Source organism: Brachionichthys hirsutus, chromosome 9 (assembly GCF_040956055.1).
Source record: "Brachionichthys hirsutus isolate HB-005 chromosome 9, CSIRO-AGI_Bhir_v1, whole genome shotgun sequence".
NCBI classification, from domain to species: Eukaryota; Metazoa; Chordata; class Actinopteri; order Lophiiformes; family Brachionichthyidae; genus Brachionichthys; species Brachionichthys hirsutus.
In genome coordinates, this window is record NC_090905.1 from 13,563,718 (window position 1) to 13,586,365 (window position 22,648).

General features: G+C 46.8%; 1 protein-coding gene across 2 annotated transcripts in view; it reads right to left on the minus strand.

The window, feature by feature from the left end:
• Positions 1-3,869: 3,869 nt before the first annotated feature.
• The window catches only part of pbx1b (pre-B-cell leukemia homeobox 1b), a 48,657-nt gene continuing 29,878 nt past the window's right edge, over positions 3,870-22,648 (minus strand). Inside the window, exons 3-9 of one of the 2 annotated variants that reach the window (XM_068743095.1) lie at positions 14,047-14,291; positions 12,549-12,739; positions 11,513-11,648; positions 9,398-9,557; positions 7,651-7,763; positions 6,390-6,479; positions 3,870-3,962 (exon numbers count right to left, since the gene is read on the minus strand). In XM_068743095.1, the coding sequence (XP_068599196.1) occupies positions 3,870-3,962; positions 6,390-6,479; positions 7,651-7,763; positions 9,398-9,557; positions 11,513-11,648; positions 12,549-12,739; positions 14,047-14,291 (1,028 nt within the window). Of the gene's footprint in view, positions 3,963-6,389; positions 6,480-7,650; positions 7,764-9,397; positions 9,558-11,512; positions 11,649-12,548; positions 12,740-14,046; positions 14,292-22,648 lie in introns of those variants that run through there. The other variant, XM_068743097.1, reaches the window with a different exon arrangement.

Sequence of the window (22,648 nt, forward strand, 5' to 3'; positions counted from 1 at the left end):
TCGATGTTTTAAGAGCTTAATGTATGTGTGTAGGCAGTGCACTACATATTGGTTATATTTAAAAACAACAACCTTTCTTCTTGCGTTCGTGGTGTTTCTTAATGGTGCTGAATGGCTGTTGCACAGACACAAGGCCGTGCAACAGCATTTCACTGCCGTGCTGCACGTGTGTGACAAATAAACTCAAGTTGCCTTGACTATGTACTGCATGTGTACTGCATGTGTACTGCATGTGTAGAGTTTTAAATGTACTGTAATGTTTTCTTATTTATTGCAGTACTACATTATGTATGCATACTTGTATTCATGGTATTATGCATACTAGTATTCATGGTATTATGCATACTAGTATTCATGGTATTATGCATACTTGTATTCATGGTATTATGCATACTTGTATTCATGGTATTATGCATACTAGTATTCATGGTATTATGCATACTTGTATTCATGGTATTATGCATACTTGTATTCATGGTATTATGCATACTTGTATTCATGGTATTATGCATACTAGTATTCATGGTATTATGCATACTTGTATTCATGGTATTATTGTAACTTAGATTGGCTTTTTTTAATGCTGCTTCCTCATTGGTTTAACTGGTAAAACGGACACTGATCGGAATCAGGAGGATTCAAGGGAACGCAATGATTTCACTCAGAACGGGATTCACACCTTTTCACCCGTGTAATCACCGAATCAGCCGTTTGATTTGCAGAAGCACACGAATAAATGAAACATGTCCTGAATTTCCGCCTTTCATTCCTGTAACGGCGGATGAAAGAAGCCCTTTGATGGAAACAAGGAGGCTCCCCCATGTAATTACACTTGATCATGTTTGCATGCGTCACTCCCACAGTTGCTGTCACGCTCCTGGGAACCTTTCCCCGAACCCACAAGCTGACGTTTCAGCCCTCTCCTCCGGCTTTCTTCTCTCCCGAGACGGATGGATTGCAGGAGCAGAGTCAGACGACCCGTCTGGTTTATCTGGAGGAGACAGATAAGTGTGGAGGCCTCCTCTTTCAAGGGAATGCACATTAACCACGCCTGGGAGGGAGCTGTGTCCGGGGGGGAGAAGTGAGGAGTGGTGGTGGGGGGGGGGGGGGGGGTTGTTTGTCAGCTGGGAGTGCACGGCTTTCATTCACTTCAAAAACTGTGAAAATGTCCCCTTCACACCACCGTCAGCTTGGACGAGTGTGAGCGGTGCTAAAACGCCCGTGTGCTGTGGCATTGTGGGAAGTGAGACATGTCACGTTATCCAGAGGTGTTGGACTGACACGTCCACCACGTGTAAACATGAATCCTACAGTGATTCTGACCCTGTTACTGAAGTCCAGAGGAGAAGCCACACAGGGGTTCGAGAGGGGAGAACTGAAGAAGAAGGCCGATGAAAAAGGACAGACGCGCCATTTATGCAACAAAAGAGACTATTTATTTTGGATACGCATTGCCGGTACAAATTAAGAGACCATAAAACCGAAACCTTCCAGCTGTGTCGCTCCACGGAAAGCAGGTGTTGAATTGGAATGAAAAAGACAAACGTCCTATTTGATACCTTTTTTACATACGCAGAGATCTCAAAAGTCAAAACCTGTCAGGACAAAGGCGCCACGATTTCACTCTGAAATCCTTGTAAAAAAAAAGAAGGAGAAGTTAACGTTCAAAACACTGCAGCACGTTATTTTATTGGAGAACAAAAAAAGACATGCAACAAATAAAACATTTCGTGTTTTACAAAGTGTTCATTTTTCTCTTCACGTCTCTTTTCTTTTTATATTCAAAAAACTAAAAAGCGTCATTAAATGAGGCTTCGATGATATTTGACAGGAAATGTGAAAAGTAGAGTTAAGCCGGGTTTTTTTTTTTTTCCAGGGGTGCCAAAACGATTCTTGTGTTTGTCTTTTAATGGCTGCCGCTGCCAGTTCAGCCCAACGACTTCAGGTACGAGTCTGCGTCACCGCGGAGCCGCCCGGCCTCCAGGTGGCAGCACCGAGCAGGAGGAGACGCTCCGGAGATCACATCTGACCTCCACACGCTGAAAGATCCAGGATTTCATACATGTGTATTAAATACAACACAATGACAACTGTTAAAAAAATACCTGCGGCCCGAAAACGACGGCAATAAAAACACACACTTCTCGCCACCTTCGTTTGGACAGGAGGCAGCATGGAGGCAGCCTTGTTTGGGCGGTGTGAGCACAAAATACGGACGTCGGATTCTATTCAACAGGATCGGAATTTGAAAATGCAAAAGAAAAATAAAGTGTGTATCTACAAGGTGTTCAGTATATAGAGCGTTCTCGGTAGCAGTAAAATAAGAAACGTAGTCCTGCAGCAAAGCAACATGAGACAAAATAGACACCGAAATAAAAGAGGCGTAACGTATCCAGAGATAACGTGGAGTTGTGTGCCGTCGGGGTATCGGTTTCCACTTTGACTTGTAGTAACACTACTGCGTTCCTAATGCTTTGACTACAGAGGACTGGTGCGCGATGAGACGCTCACTGGTGCTGCAGACAATAAAGCCCATCCCAACGTCACAAGTCTGCCATTATTTGGTATCAAAGTATGTAAATGCTGTAATCACGTATATATGTAGTACCACATAGTATACTGTACATACAATAAATTGAACTTCACATTTAGGATTGTTTGTGACGATGGATGCGGCGTTCCCAGCATCATTTTAAGACACGCAGGGAACGGACTAATGAAATGTTCTCGCTGAGACACGGGCTCACATTTGTGTCGTCGAGCGTTCCAGTTTGGTCGGAGATGTTTTTACTTTCTTTTTTCTGAATAACGTAAAGAGTTATATCGGCACCAAATTCTAGAAAGTATTCTGAGCTCGAAACGTCCCGGTTCATCTCAGGATTTACGACACAAATATAATTCCACAGATGAAACGTGAATTTTGTGTTCACAACGTGGTACCATAAAATTCCGAATGACATTTCCTGTTTTGGTTCGCAGCAGTATTTGGCTGTATCGACCTCACATTGACGATGTCTGATCCTGAACGCTGCTCTTTCCTCCCTATATACGACCACTGCAGTCAAATCTGAAAACTTCCTCTTCTCTTTATCGTGGACATTTACAAATGTCACCCTTTCACTGCAATCATAGGTGCTATTGTGCTTTAATACATATTGACGTGCCAATAATTGCTGCAAATGTTGTCATAGATTTCGCATTTCTGGGCAGTTTTTCTCTGAGAGTTGTGGATGCAGCCAACGTGCACGTTCCCTCTGAAAGCGGCACGGAAAATGTGGATCCTCTGCATGTGAGCAGAAAACCTACACTCTGGCAATAAAATGCAAAATGCTTTGGGTGACATTCCGAACAGGAACTGTATAAATGAAGTAAAATGAAGACGAGCTTGGATGGACTTATGTAAGAAAAATATCATGGAAAGGTTAACGGCAACGATTGTCAAAGTTCACCTTCGGGGATGAACTTTGGCACTGGAGTTAACAACATGTGTCGGATAGAGACGGATGTGACGACGGGGCACGGTGCAACTCCAATCGTTAGTGAAAGCGTCTGAAATGTTTTCTCTGTTGCTGTTTGGAAGAGAGGTAGTGTGAGAGAGTTTCACGTCGCAGCGACGGGGCTTCATGCTGCTAACTTCGAGACATGAGAGAGTTCCCACGCCACGTGGAAGCTGTACAACGTGTATACGAGTCCCCTGCGGCCGCTAACGGTGCCGCCGTGATCCGGATAGGGAAGAGAGAAATACGTGTCCATAATGGGGAAAGATCCCGCACCTCCAAAAGTCGCGTCACATCCAGTCCTGATTAGGGTCGACGCTTTGGATGACATGGCTGAAAGAGGAAGCTGAGAAGCAGAGGGTGGACGGAGGATCAGTTGGAGGTGTCAGAGTGAACGCTTCCGGGTCCTTCTGTGGGTGAAGTCACTGATGAGGGGGTTGGAGCGTCCTGCCAGCCACCGTTGGCCTGAGAGGAACAAGAGGAGGAAGGCTAGTTATATTCATCTTCATCACTCCAAGGAGCTGGGCTAAACACACCGAGGTACACGGGACGGACTTCCTGAAGGCAGCGCGGAATGCCGGGATGCGTTCAGCAATTCGCCACAAACACAAAAAATGCTCAAACGATCCTTTCAGAATAAAACTGACACAGGGAAATACTTTGAAGCGAGCAGCAGTGCAGTGAACTCCAGTACCCATCATGCACTAAAAATCATACACGCAGCAGGAAACTTGAAACAATGTCATTTTAAATTACGAGTTTTCCGAAACTCTAATTGGTTATTTCATCTCTGTCAGAGGCGCGTGAGCAATAAAGAGAACATTTGAAAGATGTAAACATCAAATGAAACAATTCAGATGCAGGGTGGCGAGGAAATGACCGCTGGCTGGGTCTGGACTCCGCCTATGTTTTGTGCTTTGATCCAGCGTCCGAATGAAGACAACACCACAGAGGCCTGCGTGCTCCTCCCACTCCAGCCCCTTCGCTGTGTAAGCGTGCAACAAAAGCAATGCGTGCAAATGAATGCCTGAATGATGACAGCAGGACTCGTCCTCCAGTAGCAGGAACAGACCGGACTTGGACTGGTCGCAGGCAGCCCGTCATTTGGAGAAGCAGTGTGGAGGTCAGGCTGCTGAACGCTCCAATCATCCACAGCAGCTCTTTATCAGCCATCATCCAGCCTGCGTGTCGGGTGAGATGCTTCCTCCAGCCCGCTCATCATTTCTTCCACTCCTCATTCATAAAAATCTGTCTTCACATGTCTTTTGAGGACCGGGCACTCGGCTCCGGTTCAACGCTGAAGCAGAAAAACGATTCGTTCCCTACTCCTGATCGATTGGCATGTTTTCCTCTGCTCGACTGTCATCAACCGTGCGTCCGTTTACGCATCTCGAAAAGCTAGCGGCGGATTTTCACTCAAGTTTACGGAAGGATGGGCGTCAAGTTGATCCTGGTCTGGATCCAGAATTCTTTCTATGTAGGGGACTCAAATTAATCAAAGGATTTTTGGATAATATTGATTCTGAATTTTACAGCCTTTTTGCTTTCTACAATGAAAAAAATAAGAATAAAAATAATATACTAATAAGTAGAAAACACACACACCTATTTTTAAATAAAATGGTTGACGGCATGGTGAATGATTCTATTTCTGCTGATGATGCGTCTCTGAGGCATCGATAGGAAAACGATTTCCTGACTGCGGCACTGGAGCCCGACGCTTTTAGGGAACTTTCCTTTTCTGATGTGTTTTCAGTTAAGAACAAATAACTTCATACCTAGAACCTCGACGGTTTAATGAGGATTGACTAATCAAGACGATCAGGTTGGACATAAAACACGACACTGAGGGCCGAGGGACGAGCCAGGATCCTCCCTCGGTGGCTCCGGCTACATGAAAGACCAGTAAGCCGGCTGGCAGATGGACGTCCGGCGCTTACATTATGCATTACAGCGTATAAAAGTGCATAACACAGCATATTGTGGCGGTGCAAGATGTGGTAGAGCAAACAGGCATCCAAGGAGAACCGCGTCTGTGGGGTCAGAGGGGTGAGGAGAACGGGGCCTGAATACGAGAGCGGCCTCTCCGGGTTCCGGCAGCTGCCTCCGGAGCAGCCGGGAAGCTCGTTTGAATACGCATACGTGTCTTTAGAGGGGAGACACTCCATCTGATTTTCATCCGGTCGCTGAGGCACGGCGGCGGCACCGTGGCCGGCCTCGCCCTCTCGCCGCGGCTCGCTGTCAGGGCCATTAACGCGGCGGGAACATGATCTGAGCAATGCGCTTGGATTGCTGTCCCGAGTCCACACTCGGCTCTCCTTGTGTCTGTCTGATCGATTTTCCCCTTTGCGACATGGCTTGTCGCTGCGAATTTCCCTACTGTTTGCAGCTGCCAGCAAACAAACCCCCGACCCCCCCCCCCCATCTAGACCCAAACTCTGCGGCAAAATAGCATGAAGAGGACGGGGACACACCCCTGTGGCACATGCAGTGGTTATATTTTTAGAAGGACCGCGGCGCTGTCTCCTGGGAGGCTCTGACGGGGGCTCCTGGCCCCCGGGCTGCTCATCACAGGTCAGGTGGTCTGAGGGGTTTGAAGTCCAGTGCAGGAGGTGTCACCTGTATGTGCACTTTGCTCTGGGCTGACGGTGCGCGGCTGCAGGTGCTACGCCGGTCGTGATCGAACACGACAGCCTCAGACGGCGCCGCGTGAGAGTGGCCCGGCCCGCCCCGGCGTGCACGAGGCGGGGTTCTGCCCGTGGCACGCGCTACACAGAAGCAATCAACTAGGTGACCATGGAGCAGAGACAAGTCCTGCTAAGTGGCATTCTGAGCCCTGTGGCTGAGAAATAATTGGTAGGGAGACACAGAGAGGAAGGAAGGCGTCCTTACGCTGATGCCCTGCGGACTGTACATTTGGTTGGCTGTGAGTCCTTCACTGTATCCGCCTGTCTGACTGATAACATGGCGAAGGGTATCCACCTGAAACATTCAGAAGCAACAAACAAAGCAAGGTCAGAGTCAACGCGAGGGAAGAGGAGGGGAAGACAAGACAGAGAGAGGGAGAGAGGGAGGGGGAGAGCGACTGCTGCAAGTATATCCTTGGAGAAAACAACATCCGATCAAACAAAGGAAAATTCAGGAGCAACAACTTTGGCTAGCTGAAGTAAAGACTTCTCAGGAAGACATTGAGACGGACAGCCTGCCCTTGAGTGTGAAGGAGCTTTATCCTGGAGCCTGCGTGGACATTATTCCTTTTGACTTGTCAAAGCAGGAGCAGCACAGACACAGCGGAACCTCGGTTCTCCAATGCAGTTCCTTCCGTAATGCTGTTCCAAAACCGATTTGTTTGAAAAGCGAAACTAGATTTCCCGTAAGAAATAATGGAAACTAGTTTAATCTGATTCTGAAGGGTCATGGATCCGAAGAAAGGTAGCAGCAATACGACGGGAGAAGAAAAGAGGAACGTAGTGAGAACAAACGTTGAATTAAAGAAGGAAATAATCGGCAAGTATGAAAACGGTATGGCGAAATTGACGATTTCAACTTTTCTTCAGAAAGCTGAGCTAAAGGGAAAATAAAAAGCCAGGAGGAGAGTTACCGAGACATTTAATGGAGGAGGACTCCCTTTCAAGGGAATAACCCCTCCCCGTCCCCTCCCTCCTGACAGCAGCCAAAACGGTGTGTAAATGATACAGAGCTGTGTTAAATGAACTTCATTATGCTTTTGTTTTTCATACTATTTACACTTTTATGTGTTTTCTGTTGTTTAGATACACGTAGTTACATATTAATATAACTGCAGGCATGTAGATGGGCATTTATCTGCTGCGTAGGAACGGATTCATCCAGTTTACATTATTTATTATGGGAAATATAGTTTCAGTTTTCGAACAGGATTACGGAACCAATTTTGTTCGACAACCGAGGTTCCGCTGTCATCTTAAAACTGTTGTTTGCCCCCATTGTGTTGATAACAGGTAGCTAATCTTTCTTAAACTAAAGTTTGGGCTTTTAACTTGACAATTCAAGACAGTCGGCCGTTCTAATATTTGCTGACTGTAACGTGAACGACTGATGAATGTGACACCTGCTGTGCGACTCGTCAAAGCGTCTGGCCCTGTGTTAGCTGCTGCGCTGCTCACGGCCCTACCTGTGACTGCACGTTGGCTCCCACCTGAGCCCCCTGGTACGAGTCCCCATTGAGAGACTGCACGCTCATGAACAAGTCCCCGGAGTTTGACATGTTAAAAGAACCGGCAGAACCTGAAAGGAGAGAGGGAGCAGTCGAATCACAGACAGACAGAGAGCGAGCAGGCTAAGCAAGCTGGCCGGCCTGGAGGAGCTCCATGCAGGGGTTAGCGCGCGGCGAGAAAAGCTCTGTTAGATGGAGCGGACACGGAGGAGGCCATAGCAGACGGCGTGTCCTCGCGGGGCGGGGCGGGGCGGGGCGGGGCGGCATCAGAGAGAGGGTCGAGCCTCCAGGCACAGAGCTAGGAACGTGTTAGCGCTCATCAAGGAAACAGCTTTCCTGCCCGAGATTAAATTAGCAAGATCCTTTTCATGTCAGAATACAAAAGTACTCTGGAAGCGTTCAGTGTTAGAAATGACCCGACATCGGGGACGGACAAATGTCAAAATGCACCTGCAAATGAAACGTGCACGACTGATTCAGGGGTTAGTTGGTGGCGAATTAGTGCAGCAGGATTCAAAATGTAAAGGATTTAGCCATGGAGTATCCATCCGTCCATCCATCCGTCCGTAAAATCTATCAATCCATCCGTCCATCCATCCATCCGTAAAATCTATCAACCCATCCATCCATCCATCCGTCCGTCTATCCATTCATCCATCTGTCGAATCTATCAATCTGTCCATCCATCCGTCCGTCTTCTTGTAGATGAGACAATCATAATCATCTACCCATGCGGGTCTGCTGGAGCCCATCGCAGCTGATGACGGGCGAGAGGCGGGGTACACCCCAGATGAGTCGCCAGGTTATTGCGGGGCCACGCGAAACATAATCAGATACACACACTGACATTCTACGGACAATTTGGAGTGATCGATTCACCCAAGTTGAATGGCTTTGGAGGTGGGAGGAAGGCGGAGAACCCGGAGAGAACCCACGCAGACACAGGGAGAACATATGCACGTCAAGGAATTGAGCCTGGAACCTTCTTGCTCTGAGGCAACAGCGCTACCCACTGCACCACCGTGCCTATTTTATGGATTAAAGTTTGTTGTAATTTCCTTTAGTTTACTTAATCCATGCTAGACGAAACAGTTCCAGCTCTGCCTCCAGGTACAAAAGGTTAGACATTAAAGGACAAGTCTAGTGTTATTCTATTAATTCTATTAATATTATTATCTAGAGTTGCAGTCGTGTGTTTCTACAGATCAGAGCAATAAGACATTTGAAATTAGATGTTAGCAAAATCAATGATTTGTTGGGTTTTCTTTTTTGGTGTAATTTACTGAAGAAAGGAACGACATTCTGAATATCACGAGACTCATCCTTTGAATGCCGGTAGAACAGAATACGGTGAACGGCGTTAAGTAGTTACAAATGAAAAACGGTTCGTTGAGATGAAAACGAAATGACAGTAAACATAGGGGACTTGGCATGGGGCTCAGGTTGGCTAATCCCTGATTGTAGTTGTAGTTGTATTTGTTAAGGGTGGAAACGTTTGACCTATTCAATCAAATATTTGTGCGTTGCCAGGCAATAGACACGTCCCTGGTACAGGAACTGCCTTTGGGTTAGTCCTAACGCTGTCATTCCTAGCAACCAGCATTATAACGGCCTCCAGCTGATATATACTAGAGTCGTGGTCGTAATGCACAGAGACGAGGTACATGTCTAACAGCCGAGCAGAGCCAGGGACTTCCTGTCTCACCTGCAGAGTTTGGAGTTGAGGGTGAATTTGCCTGGCTTCCATGTGAGGATGCATTAGCCGCATTCACGGCAGTTCTCGCAGCGTACATGTTGGCTTCTTCTTGGAACTTACCAATGTTTTTCTTGTATCTGATTCTTTTATTCCCAAACCAGTTGGAAACCTGAGCAAACGAAAAGGAGAATGCAGTTTAGTTCTACGGACGCCAATCGCACGGAAGCCTCTCCATGCAAGAGAAAGCCGGGTGGAGTTTTAGCTCGCATGGCCTCAGCGGCGCGCAGAGAGCGTCGGCCAGAGGTAGCGGCTACGTAGACGGCTGCTGTGGCTCCGCATTAGTGCCAGAGCGGAATGATCGCCAATAACGGCCTCATCATGTCACCATGACGGCAGCTATCATCAGAACGCACGCAAGCACCGATCAGTCAACATCCGCTAACACCCATTACTGCTAATGGACCCCCGGATGAAGCCAGGGGGGTAATCCCAGCGCTAATGATAAACAACATTAAAATGAAAACCTAATCAATCCTGCAAAGTTTTCAATACAAAGAGTCGGCAAACATTCTCCTTTATTATGGCCGAGAAACGGAAACTCTACAAATCATTCAGACGGCGAGCAGCTCAGCGCCGATGCATCCTCAAATCACTCGGTACAAATGAATGGAACCGACTGAGAAAACAATCCATTCCAAATGACGGATTCAAACACAGGCTGCTGTTTACCTTGCCGTTGTCAATGCTTTCCTGATTATCAATTCTCAGAGAATTGAAACATGTTGAGCGCTAGAACACAGAAGTGGAAAAAACAACAACAACAAAGTCCCTTAATGCCTTAATGGCTTTGCCACCACGCCCACAAACAGTCGGTAAGTTATTGTAAGATTCATTGGACTGTACACACATGCAAACACTGCAGGCTAATGCTCAGCAGCAATGGCCGAAGGGTAATTGCCCTCTTGTACTGCGGTGGCGCGTTCTTCTCACGCTGAATCACTTGGTTTGGTTTTTACTCAAGAAATATTCATTTTATAACGACATAAACGTCTGAAAAACATTAGTAGTGCGTGACACACGACTGTTCACTTTTGAATACAAGTACTGGAATTTCTGGGTACTGATACTTGTCAGTGGTAACAAAAATGTAGTTTTGGTCGTGAACTAGAAAGGCACCAAACGCGTTTGTACAGATTGTGAGAGGAGGAAGCCATTTGGAGAGGTTTGATTCACAATTCTCACGCATTCCTCGACCTGGATAACGAGAACAAGATGACGAAACGGAAGGAAGATCCGCAGGATGTTGGACTAAATCAATAATAAAGACTGTCAAAAAGAGAAGAAATTATAGTAGAGGAATGGTAACGCATCAAGATGTTCTTGAGGCTATTCATTTTTTACTTAAGTTTTCAATTCAATTCATTTTTATTTATGTTCTTTCGTGTTGGCACTGGCTGCAGACATGCTAATGCTAACTAATGCTAATGTTATAGGGGACTGTTGGTTTTTTAAATTACTCTCTCACTCAGACGTGTCAAGAGTTGGAACCAATCAATTGAACAGGAATTGATATTCAGTCGTTTGAATCTTGTTTCATATTTTTGTATTTGTATTTTTTTATTTATTCATGTATATATTTTCTTATTTTCGTTCCCCCCCATTTATACTTATTTTTAATTGTGGCAGTTTTAGTCCTCCAAAAGTCCCGGTTGAGCAAGCATTTAAAGAGTAATCAGATTACAGCTTGTGTAATGAAATTCGGCCCTTATCACCAGTTTACGTTTGTTTCATTGGTGTGTCCTAATAAGAATAGTTCCGCTCTGTGAAGTGCGATGACAGCAACGTCTGCAGCTTGCAGTACTTCCATTGAAACAATCACTGGTCAAAAATATCTTTGTCTGGTTTGAATTACAAGACAAAACATTAAGACAGGACATATTTATTATTCGAGTCCTTTGTTGTCTCAATGAAAGATACTGCTAAAAGATCAGAGGCGCTGTCTGCTAAACAAAACTAAACGTATTATTAGGCTACTTGCAAAGACGCTCGCAGCCGCTTCAGATCAGAACTCAACTATGTGCAGCACGTCTTTCACAGGTGGCGGGGCGAGGGCTGACATTGTACCTGGGCAACTGTGATGGCACACTTCTTTGCCAGCTCCTCTTTAGCCTCCTCACTGGGGTAGGGGTTACTGAGGTGTGAGTAGAAATACTCATTCAGGATCTCTGTTGCCTGCTTGTTGAAGTTTCGTCTTTTCCGCCTGCAAAAAGAGCACCAGGAGTTAAAACAGGAATAGAACCCGCTTTACAGAAACAACAACGTACAGTCACTGTAGTCAGAAATGAGGAAAACAGAATAAGTTTGGGCTTTAAAATGAACAAAAGAAAGCCCCCACTTTAACACAGACATGTTTGAAATAACTTATTTTTCTTGATTTTCTTTTTACTCTTTAATCTATATCCATAAAAAGGCATGTAAACATTAAATTATAAGCTTATATCCTATATTTCATGATCACAGGATCAGGATCTTGTAAATACCTGTACGCACGGATCTACGGGTGAGGGGAACCCTGTACGCACGCACCTACGGGTGAGGGGAACCCTGTACACACGCACCTACGGGTGAGGGGAACCCTGTACACACGCACCTACGGGTGAGGGGAACCCTGTTCGCATGCTGCACCGCCCTGCACTCACAAAGTTTGAGAATATGTAAAGTCGTAGATTAATTGGCAGAGCCGAACATGGCGGTGCCTCTCAGCCGGCGAGAACTTTCCCCTTCCCTCCCCCTCCCTCCTCGCCGCTGCACCGCCACAATAATTTGCAGATAGGGGGCTTGGTCGGGAGCGCATGCCTCATTTAAATGTTATGCCTCCAACTCAGACTTTGAGCGACGGTTATCCTTGGAGAAATGTATGCAAATCCGGAGCCCGCTTCAAAAGGAACAAGCCATTACATTAAAAAGGGAAACGGTTAGCGCTGTGGAGCGCGCAGGAGACTCTGATTGGCCAGCTTTGCTGGGTCTGCTGGTCCAAACTAGCCCAGTGTGCTCCGAGGTGTTTATAGCACGCCTACATATGGATATCAAGCTGAGAGGGACGCACGGCGTGTTGGAACGGCGGTGCACACGAAGGTGTTCCGTGCACGCGGACACACACCTGGCATCGAGGAAGCGGGAGCGCAGGATCATGACGGCCTCGCAGGTGCTCTGCTTGAGCTGCATCTGGATGGAGCTGAACTTGCGGTGGATGATGTTCACCATGCGCTCGATCTCTTTGGGGGAAATGGGCCGCGTGCGGGACTGCTCCCGCAGCAGGTTCATCACGTGGGTGGTGAACTCGTTGCACGCCTGCGAAGGAGAACGCCCAGACAGGAATGAGGAAATGCACAAAGACACAAATGCATCGAGGAACTCGCTCAGATCAATAAACCTCGGCCGTCAGTGGCGGCGATGACAAATCCGCCACGGCAGACGGCGTGTTAACATGTGCGGATGAAAGAAGTGAAATGCAGCTCTTCACTTTACGGCGTTCTGGGGCAGTGCCAAGGGGGGGGGCACACGCCCTGATACGTTTCATAGCTGATGGCAGGAACCAATGACAGCTGTTCCCTTCCCAGACTTTCACAGCATCGGCACCCTGAGAGACGAACATGTCATGACGTTTTGTTCACCCACCCCCCTGTGCGACGGTATTACACCCCGTCTCTGTGTCTCTGGCTGTCGCCTTTACTCCCCCCCCCCCCCCCCCCCCCCTGTCGATCTCTCTCTGGGTTTCGCCATGCAAGGCTTCGTCTCTGTGTCTGTCTGACTCACATTCAAGTGAGAGGGATGCTGCTGTCGGTCATCAAGGAAATCACCCCCCATCCCAGGAAAAAGAGGCTTCACATATAGCATGGTGTGCATGGGGGGGGGGGGGGGGGGGTGGGCAGAGTGAAGTCTTTCTGCCAGTGAAGTATATTGAGGGAATATCCAGGATTCAACGTTAACTTCTTAAAACTGTAAAATTGCCTGCCCGAAACTATTTGATGGTTGCAAACAAATATTTTACGTTCTTTTTTCCGTAATGTATCGAACAGACGATGGACTGAAGAGACAAAAGATTCAAAAAGGCCAAGATGAGACAAATGTTCTTTTCCTGTGTGATTCATACGAACGTTTTAGACTAAGGGTGCACCTATTGCAATTTTCGGGCCGATCACCGATTTTTTAAAATCCTGACCTGCCGCTACCAATTTTTTTATTAACTGACAGCAACATCTTCAATGTTCCAATCTCATTTTGGTGAAAACAAACAAAACTTGTGCAACAGGTTACACTGCAGACCTGATTTGCTGTGCCAGCGTACTGTACATAGTTAATAAAATAACTATGTACAGGACAAACGAACAAAACAACCTGAACCACCAGTGAGGTGTCCTGAGTTTTAGCTTTTATTTCTTGTAGTGCAAAAAGACAAAATGGCCAAAATGCAGGAGCGTCGTGATGATTTCAATGTAGAAATAACTTTCAACAGCTAACAGGACAAAAAGCTCATAGAAGAAAAACGTCCCTTTAACAGGCAGAAACCTTGGACAGGTCATGTTAACTCCATGCTCTTATTGAGCACCCATATGAATGAAAGCTCTGGCGCCGGCGATGACGTCTGCCGTCCTCACCTGCTCGTACTTCTCCAGCTCCGTGTGGTAGATCTGTCTGATCTGGGTCAGCTTGGTCCTGTAGTCGGAGTGCTCTGCTGAATTATCCACCCCCGCTGCCCCAGAGGCTGCTGCAGCGGCGGCAGCTGCCGCCGAGCCGCCGCCCTTCTCCGGACCGGACACGCCCTCTGCCAGCAGCATGTTGTCCAGTCGCATGAGCTGAGGATCCGGGGGCTCCTCCTCGTGGGCGCCGCGAATGCTCAGCACTGCAATGACAGGAGGAGGTCAGAGGTCAGTCGTGAAGGTCACAACTACAGCGGCGCGATGCATGGTAACAAGCTGACAGCCGCTTATCCAGAGGCAGAAGGCTCTGGATCAATGCAGACGTTAGAATCTGATCTGTTCAATGAGAAGGACATTTGAGACACATTTGTCACAAATTCCTCCACAAACTGACGTTATTCATGTTTGTTTGCTTGTTTGTATCTCGCTTGTGTCTTTTCTCCAGCTGCTAGGCGGCACCGAAAGGCTGATTTCAACCACGGATCTGATGACGACGAGTCCGCTCAAATCACAGGCGCTGGTTTCACCTCACTCCCCCCCCCCCCCCCCAATCACGGTGCTGTAATGAGGGGGGGGGGGTTAAATAAAGGAATTAAAAGTGATCAATGAATAAATACCCCACATTTCACAGTTCCAGCTTCTTAATTAAGGCCCGTGATAATTATTCTTATTATTAATTTATTTCTTAAGATGGATTTAATCATTAATTGATTAAGCGTGAGGATTTGAAGCGTGAGGATCCGATAGAGGCAGATATTCTCACATATTAAAACAATAAAATATTATTAATGATGAACAGAATGTTTGTCTGATCTCGGAATTCAGTGTTTCAGGATGAATTCAGTGTTTATTATTATGATTAAATGTAAAAAATTATTGGAATAAAATAATATTTTTGGACACAAATCTGAACCGATTGAAAGTGTAAATTCAGTGAAGCCAGTTTACTTGGCGCTCATGTATGTCTCATAGTCCTGACATGCAGGCTATTTTTACAGGCATTGATTTTACAGGGACTAAACTGAAGGATTCGTTTTAATTACTACAATATAAGGTGGATTAACTGCAACTGAAATGAAACAACAATCTGTCTGCACGACAAACGCTTCCCCTCGTCGACGACAGTGACCCGGATGGCGACCGCCGATTCCACTAGAGGTCTCCCTCGCCATTCACCAGAAGATGAAAGCATCGTCTTCCATTTTCTGAGGTGCCAACATTCCCAGGCTCTTGACTCGTCTTCCTCCTCCGTCTGAGAATCATCCATTTCAATAGAAACCGTCTCCTCCTGGCCGGAGCGAGCTGCAGCTCCGATCCAAATGGATCCCAGAGCGGGCATCGACAACGCATTGACAGCAGCTGGCATTCTGGCCTGAGGGCCGCGGCGCTAACAGGAGCCGCGGCTCTGCGACTTTACGCCCCCCCCCGCGTGTCGATAGCCATTTAAAACACCGCCATTTGTCATTTGTCTCATTGTCATTGAATGAGAAGGGACAGCCAGGGAGCACTTCATTAATTCAGAGACAATGGGAGCGCTTGGCGCATTAACCCCAGACTGCTGTCCGGGTGGGAAGGCATGGCGGAGGGGGGTCACTAGGATGAGAACAAGGGCTGCTGTACTAACAGTGGGGCTACCCCCCCTCCATAAGTGAACTGGAAATGCAAATATGGCAACTGTTGACGAGTGGAGGAGGTCAGGGGTTCGGGGCAAAGGCTCAGCAAGAGGTAGAGTGAGTCTGGGAGGAGTGCCAGTTGAGGAGGGTGGGACGGTTCTCTTGGGACGGCAGGACATTCTGTCTCATTACCCAGACTCCTTCATTGCTCCTGCATGCAACTGGAGGGGAAACTCTCTCGCCAGCGCCACCAGAGCGGTGCCGCGTCCCGATCGGTGCCGCGACCCGATCGAACCCGCGCCGTCGCAAACTCTGCACCTGCCTGCCTGCTTTGGTTAATGCATATCAACAGAGCCCCCCCCCCCCCCCCCCCCCCGGCTGCTCCGCGACTCGAGGCAGTTTTCTTCTGTTACCACCTCACAAAGACTCAGACTAAAGTGGGTATTGAAATGAGCGCGCGCCACAAAGTGCCATGCAGGACGCGCTCTCTGGAAGACAGAGATTAACTCACAGCAGCAAATACGCCAAAACGAATAAAGGAAATGGACAAGTCTGATAAAAGTGCACAATGAAAAGCAGCATCTATTGTTTCAAGGTGAAGTGAACATGAGCCAAAAGGCTCAGATGCACAGAATCCTCGGATTCTGTCGCGTTGGACAACTTCTTCTCAAATGTTTTTCTCCAAAAGCCAAGGCTGAGAGTTAAGAGTTCTTCCAGAACTCCTAAAATGTCTCGGCTGTCAAACGAAAATGGAACATAAAAATCCCCTGCATCCACAGAAACGATTCAATTCACGTCTGCCAAGTTCCAGCTTAACATTCATGAAGTGTTTATTTCACTTGGCTTAAAGCGCCGCCAACATCAGTCTTACAAGAGTGGCTGTTGCAGAGAAGGTCATTCCTTCAGCGATCTCTTGGAAGGCAGCGGGGAAAACATTTGAAAGGTCACGGACAAATGGAACGCAAACGACTACGTTCAGCAGGGTGACGTAGAGTCAAAGAAAAACCCAGGTACAGGCGTCTTAAAGCCGACACCAACCCAACGGGATCCCGGGCCGGGCCTGCATACCTTCGCTAATGAGATGCATAGCACATCCAGCGCTCGGATCCCAGCGCCGCTCTGGCTGCTGATCCAGCTGTCAGGAGGGACCCGGGAAGGAACAACGCTTGTGTACCGTCGTCCCTCATTGACGGCACACTGTCACACTTACATCGTGTCCTCTGCGCTGGGAACGAGCTAAGGAGCTGCTGACTCATCACCCAATCGGATGGGAACCTGCTCCCAGCGGGATCAACGCAGGTTCTGCAGAAAGGATGCGACGGCGTTCGCTTTTAATCGCCGTGATTCTCACAGCGAGGACAGAACGGCAACAGCATCTCGCCTTCCCGTGCGCTTTCCTTGCACGGAGAGAAATCCAGGAACTGGAGGCGAGCGGTTCCTGGATTTCTCCCTGAACCTAAAGCACAGAATTAATCCACGGAGGGATTATCCCAAACAAATAAAATTAATAAAGGGAAGAAAGGGCTAATGCGCCGCCGTGAAACTGGCTTCGCTGTGGGTCATAATTAGGCAACTCAGCGTGGGACACTTTATTGGATAATGGCAGCTTAATTGATTGGTCCTAATGTTTTCCGAGCCTTGGGTCCCGGTCCAATAGTGTTGGTGAGCTTACTGAGCCACCCGCAGACAAACCATGAAAACAATTATCTGGATGCTCTGTGATTCAGATCCCCCCCCCCCCCCCCACACACACACACACACATTCCGTATGTCTCTAATGGCTGCCGTTTCCCTGTTGGAGGCGTTTCAGAGACGGCTCGTTGTCAGCCGAAGCCTTTTTCCACCCTGCTGTTGTTGACATGCGATTCTCACGAGGCGGCATGCGGCAGGTTTTTATTGCTGCACTCCATTCTGTGTGTTAATGTGAATAAAAAGGCGGCATTCCTACGCTGCGTTTCCTAATAGCACACAGAACGCCGTACGTTCAGGGCGGAAGCACATCGGCGAGGACGGGTCCGGATGGATCGCTGCTCTCTGTGCGCACGGCACCAAATGTCAGAAGACAAGAAAAGCCAACTGTAATGGGGGGACGTGACATTTATTGAACCCTGCAGCATCTGGCCTTTTACAAATCAAATCGATATTTAATAAAAAGCCTCGGGCAATTGGCTTTGTGAGAGCTGGATGTTGAACCGTCTGATTGTTGGTCTGGAGATTTTCATTTCATTTTAATACAGCTGAGAGGAAAAAAAAAAAGCCTTTCAGGATAAGCTCGGAATATCACGATGATTTACGTTCCTATTTGGGGGAAAGCCGCTTCCACAAACTCACTGCTCCTCCTGACTTCATTGCTTGTTTTCTGCAAGCACACGTAATATTCTCTGATGCCCATATATTAGTCATAGAGAACATTGGCCTACAGCCACATATGAAGATGGGTGTGGCTATTAAAACATTAATTGGACCACTAGCAGCAGAGATATATCATTCCAGAGCAGCTCTGACTTTGGGGTGAGTCCCAGTTGAGCGAGAACCAGAGAATAAACTGTCTCGCCTCTGAAGGAGAATGAACCATTGCAAAACAAAAGTGGGTTGGCAGCCTGGGGCGAGAATCATAAGTACGAAAAGACGCATGCATGTTCCAGATTGCTCTGACAGGGGCTCATAAATGTGAGAAATATTAAAATTGACAGTGAATACAAACAATCCAGGTCTAAAAATACAGCTCGGAGTTTGTGACCATATTGGGGATTCTATCAAAAGCTTGTCAGGGGATTACGATTTCTTCCAGGGCACTGCCTGCATCTTCAAAATGATTCAGTTTTGTCCCGGCGTAACAATATCAGACTCGAGGAGCTGCGACGCGCCGGGCTTGTCTGGTCCAGATATCTTATCCTATCAGATTAACAGAGACAAATGGCAGGCTGTCAAAAACCATTACCGGGTCCAATCCCCCTTCTGGATGTCGAAGGCATGTCAGCTGGGAGTGTTGGCATGGCAGCCTGTCAGCGCGATGGCGTGATTGTGGGAAAGCCTGATGTTTAATTAATGACGTTGGGCTGCTCTGTCACAAGATGGACAGTCCAACATAAAGGCCTTTGACAGAGACTGGGTGCTCAGGTCCAAAGCGGGGGTCACCCTCGGAGGCCCCCCGTTCTCCTCCCAGATGCTGAACGGTCTGACATCACGAAGAGTGGGGTCAAGGGTGACGCCGGCCGGGTGGCGGCGCGTCACGCAGGCAACACCGCAAACGGCCGTGCTGCTCGGCTCTTGTTGCATTAGCCAACATTCCCTGAGCTCAGGAGACATGCAACGAAGCACCGCGCTCCCCTTTAGTTGCTGGCGAGAGCTCCAGGAGGGCACACGGTGTGTTTTTGTCGTTTTGGCGTGGGTCAGCTCGCTCAGGCGTGCGCTGTCACTCCTCATCCCATATAAGGAGGACGAGGATCTACGGCCCGCATGCAAAGTGCCTGCATGGACACTCTAATACAGATTATATATGAGAATCTGACAATAAATGGAAAGGATGTAAAGCGCCTCCATCTCGATGATTTCCGGTCACACATGAACACCATGTAGGTTCATCTCCCATCGATCAGTCGCTAGACTGCTATTTCAATGAGGTAATATGAGAACGATGAGAAGTGGCGCTGCATTAGCGGCGGTGCCGTCTGATTATCTTCTCCTCGGATGTTTGCTGGGATGTCTTTTGGGCTGCTACTGTTTTTGGCTTGGAGGCACGGTTATACTGCTTTATTCACTGTAAAGAAAAATGTATTGTTTAATTAGTATTTTAGAACAGTTAGTGTGCTCCATTTCTTGTGAGGTGTTAAATATAATAAATTACCATTTGTTTTGCCTTTTAATAGTTCTCTGCGTGCCACGGCTGGCACGCGTGTCTTAGGTTGCTGACCCCTGCTCTAGCCGTTGGATAATTTGCTGATTTTTTTTAGGAATCTCGTTTTTAGGGGGTTTCAGGGTAGATCCTGACACCATTTATAAATGATCAAGGAGACCCGTACTTGTCAGATCTGCTTGGAACAATTAGGAACTAGAATAAGATTAGAATAAGCCGCAAACTAACTAAAAACAACTAATTTCTAACTATTGGTGACTGTAGAACAGTTTCAGATGCATTCAGCAAAAAGACAAAACACAGATTACTGGAAAATGCTGGTCAGAGCAATAATCAGTGTATCCAGTAGGGCTGTAGCGATGCACTAATCTCGCATTACGATGCACGATATTTGGCTCACGATTCGATTCGATACACTTGCATCATTTTCTGAAGGATTTTGAAGGGAGAGCGATTTTCGGAGACGTCTTGTGAGAGTTCCAGTGATTTGGATTGAATAAATTGAACTCAAAGCATCAATTACACAAAATATGTCTGACTGGCAGCTTGCAAATGCTGGACAAAATAAATCAAAGATGTCAGAAAATTAGTTTCATTTATTTTAAAGCGTTAAAGTGCAGCAAGTGGCATCTCTGGCAGCTTCTTTCGCTTGATACGGAACATATGAGAAGCTACTAGCCAGGCTAGGCTAGCCAGGCTAGTAAAAACAAACCATGGCAGCCAATAATCCATTAGAGCAACATTTCAAACAAATTAAAATTTAAGCTACTCTGCTAAGAGAATGGTACAACTTAGTAAAACCTGGCTGTGTAAAATCACAGATCTGAATAATAATTGATTTACAGCTTAATGTTTATTAATAAAATACATGAATTAGGATTTCTGAGCTCAATATTTTGTACTAAATAAAATCAAGATTAAAAGACTGATTGATATTCTGCATGGAATAAAATACAATAAAAGAAATAAAGTATTGATGTAACCTTGCCTCAAATAATAAGCGTTAAAATCCTACCCAGACAACCAAACAACCTTTTGCACAATTAACCCTTGCCGGTCAGGCTGCGGTCGGCCTGTCTGCTTGAATTTGCGGTGACAGCCCCGGCTCTATTTGTTTGCGTTGGTGCATCAGTTGCACACTTCATTGTGGTTTCAGCAGTTAATAAATCACAGTGGACGCCCCCCCCCCCCTGTCTCCCGACACCAGCCTGTGCTACGGTGGTCCTGTCACAAGGCAGGCACCAGTGCCGAAGCGACAGCTACATGCTAATTCAACACCGGCATAATTCATTATTCCATTTCAAGTGTACCGGAATGGAAAGGGGACCAACATGCACCGGGAGGAAGACGACAGGCATCAGATTGGTGAATCCTGCTGTCCTGAAGTCCCCTCCGTTTGCCTTTGGAAAGGCTCAAGTCTTTAAACTCCTGCCGGTGTTATCAAATTATGCCTGGCTTACTTTGCATGAACAAAAAAGAACTTTGAGATGCATGAAGAATCAAATCATTTTACTGTGTTAGCACAAAGTCATGCAATTCATTTGAAAGGTGGGAGGTTAACAGACGACGAAGACAATTAGGAGCCCAGTGAGCTCCGTAACACTGCTGTTAAAATGAAATCTGTTTTCTTATGAAACACAAAAGCCAATGTCAAAGGGAAGAAAGGGAGCTGCTGCACTAGAGGGGAAATTAACACAAAGACAAGCGTCAATTAAAGCGATAAGGCCTTGTGCTCTTCATAGGGTGAAAACGAAGAGGAGCGGCGCTGACAGCCGTCACATTAAAATGCTTCGCTGCTCCTCATCCTCCTCGTGGGCCCTCGCTTTGTAACCCGCAGTTCAGAGGAGGAAGAGGAGGATGACCACGTCATCTGCAGAGAGCACTAATGAAGCTGATTAGAATCAAGGCCCGAGAGCCACCGGCCACGATGCAGCCTGTGTCCAGTGGACTTTGTCCGGAGACATTGGGACACCTGAGTGTCACGGTGTTACTGTGACTGGATCAACCAATGACAGGCAACTATAAACTGTTCAGCAGTGACAGTTTCTGGTCCCGATTAGCATAGAGAACTGAAAACACACGCAATTATTAAAATTCACACCAAATACATTTTTTTTAAATTCCACTCCCCCAACAATATCCGAACATTATTTGCCCAGAACTCAAAGCAAATATTTATAAAACACACCATTACAGCTCGACTAGATATTAAAGAAAGTGAAAAATAACATCTTGAATGAATTCCCTTCTCTAGATCCACTCCTACATTTCGTGTCCTGGTCCCATCCCCCACACCCCCCACCTCATTTTGTTGTCATTTCAAATAAAATATGCAAATGTGATGCAAAACCTATTTTAAATGGTCTTTGGCTTTTTATGACTAAAAGTGCTGCATGACAAATAAACGCCCCGCGCTGCCCGCTGTCTCTCTCCTCTAACGGACAGACAGACAGACGGGCAGGGCTGGTGCTCTGCTGTTGTCGCTAATACACAGTTTAAATGCAAAGATTCACAGCGGCGGTTCATTTCGGGGCTCCCCACCACTTCATAATGGGGTTGTAAACGATCTAGATTGTAAGATATCTCCATTTCCTCCAACGAAACCGAAACTGAGACGAGAAGGTTGCAAAAACAAAAACATGAACACAGTCCAATGAAAAAAACCAGCATCTCACAGAACCTCAGAATATTGTTTCATAGTGTTCTAATATTGTTATTGTCAGTAGAAAAGAAAGGCTCATAAAGACATTGTTAAAGATTTGTAGACACAAGAAACTCGAGTTGATATTCAGCAAATGTGAATAAATACAAATTCAATATTGAATTCATGATTTCCCCTTTCGTTTAATTCTGGGATGAATTAACACCGATCAGAATGGAATGAATAAGGGCACAGAACAGCGCAAATATAAACCGAGTCGGGCTCAGAGCTGGAATACCTTGTTCATGTGTCGAGTCTGGAGCTGGACCCGGCAGCATCTGTCAATGTCTCTGCAGCCACACTGCTGGTGTCCTGCAGTTTATTTTTACTGATATAAATACGTGCAGGAACAATGTCATATTCTGATGGCGGAATGTAGGAAGACATTTG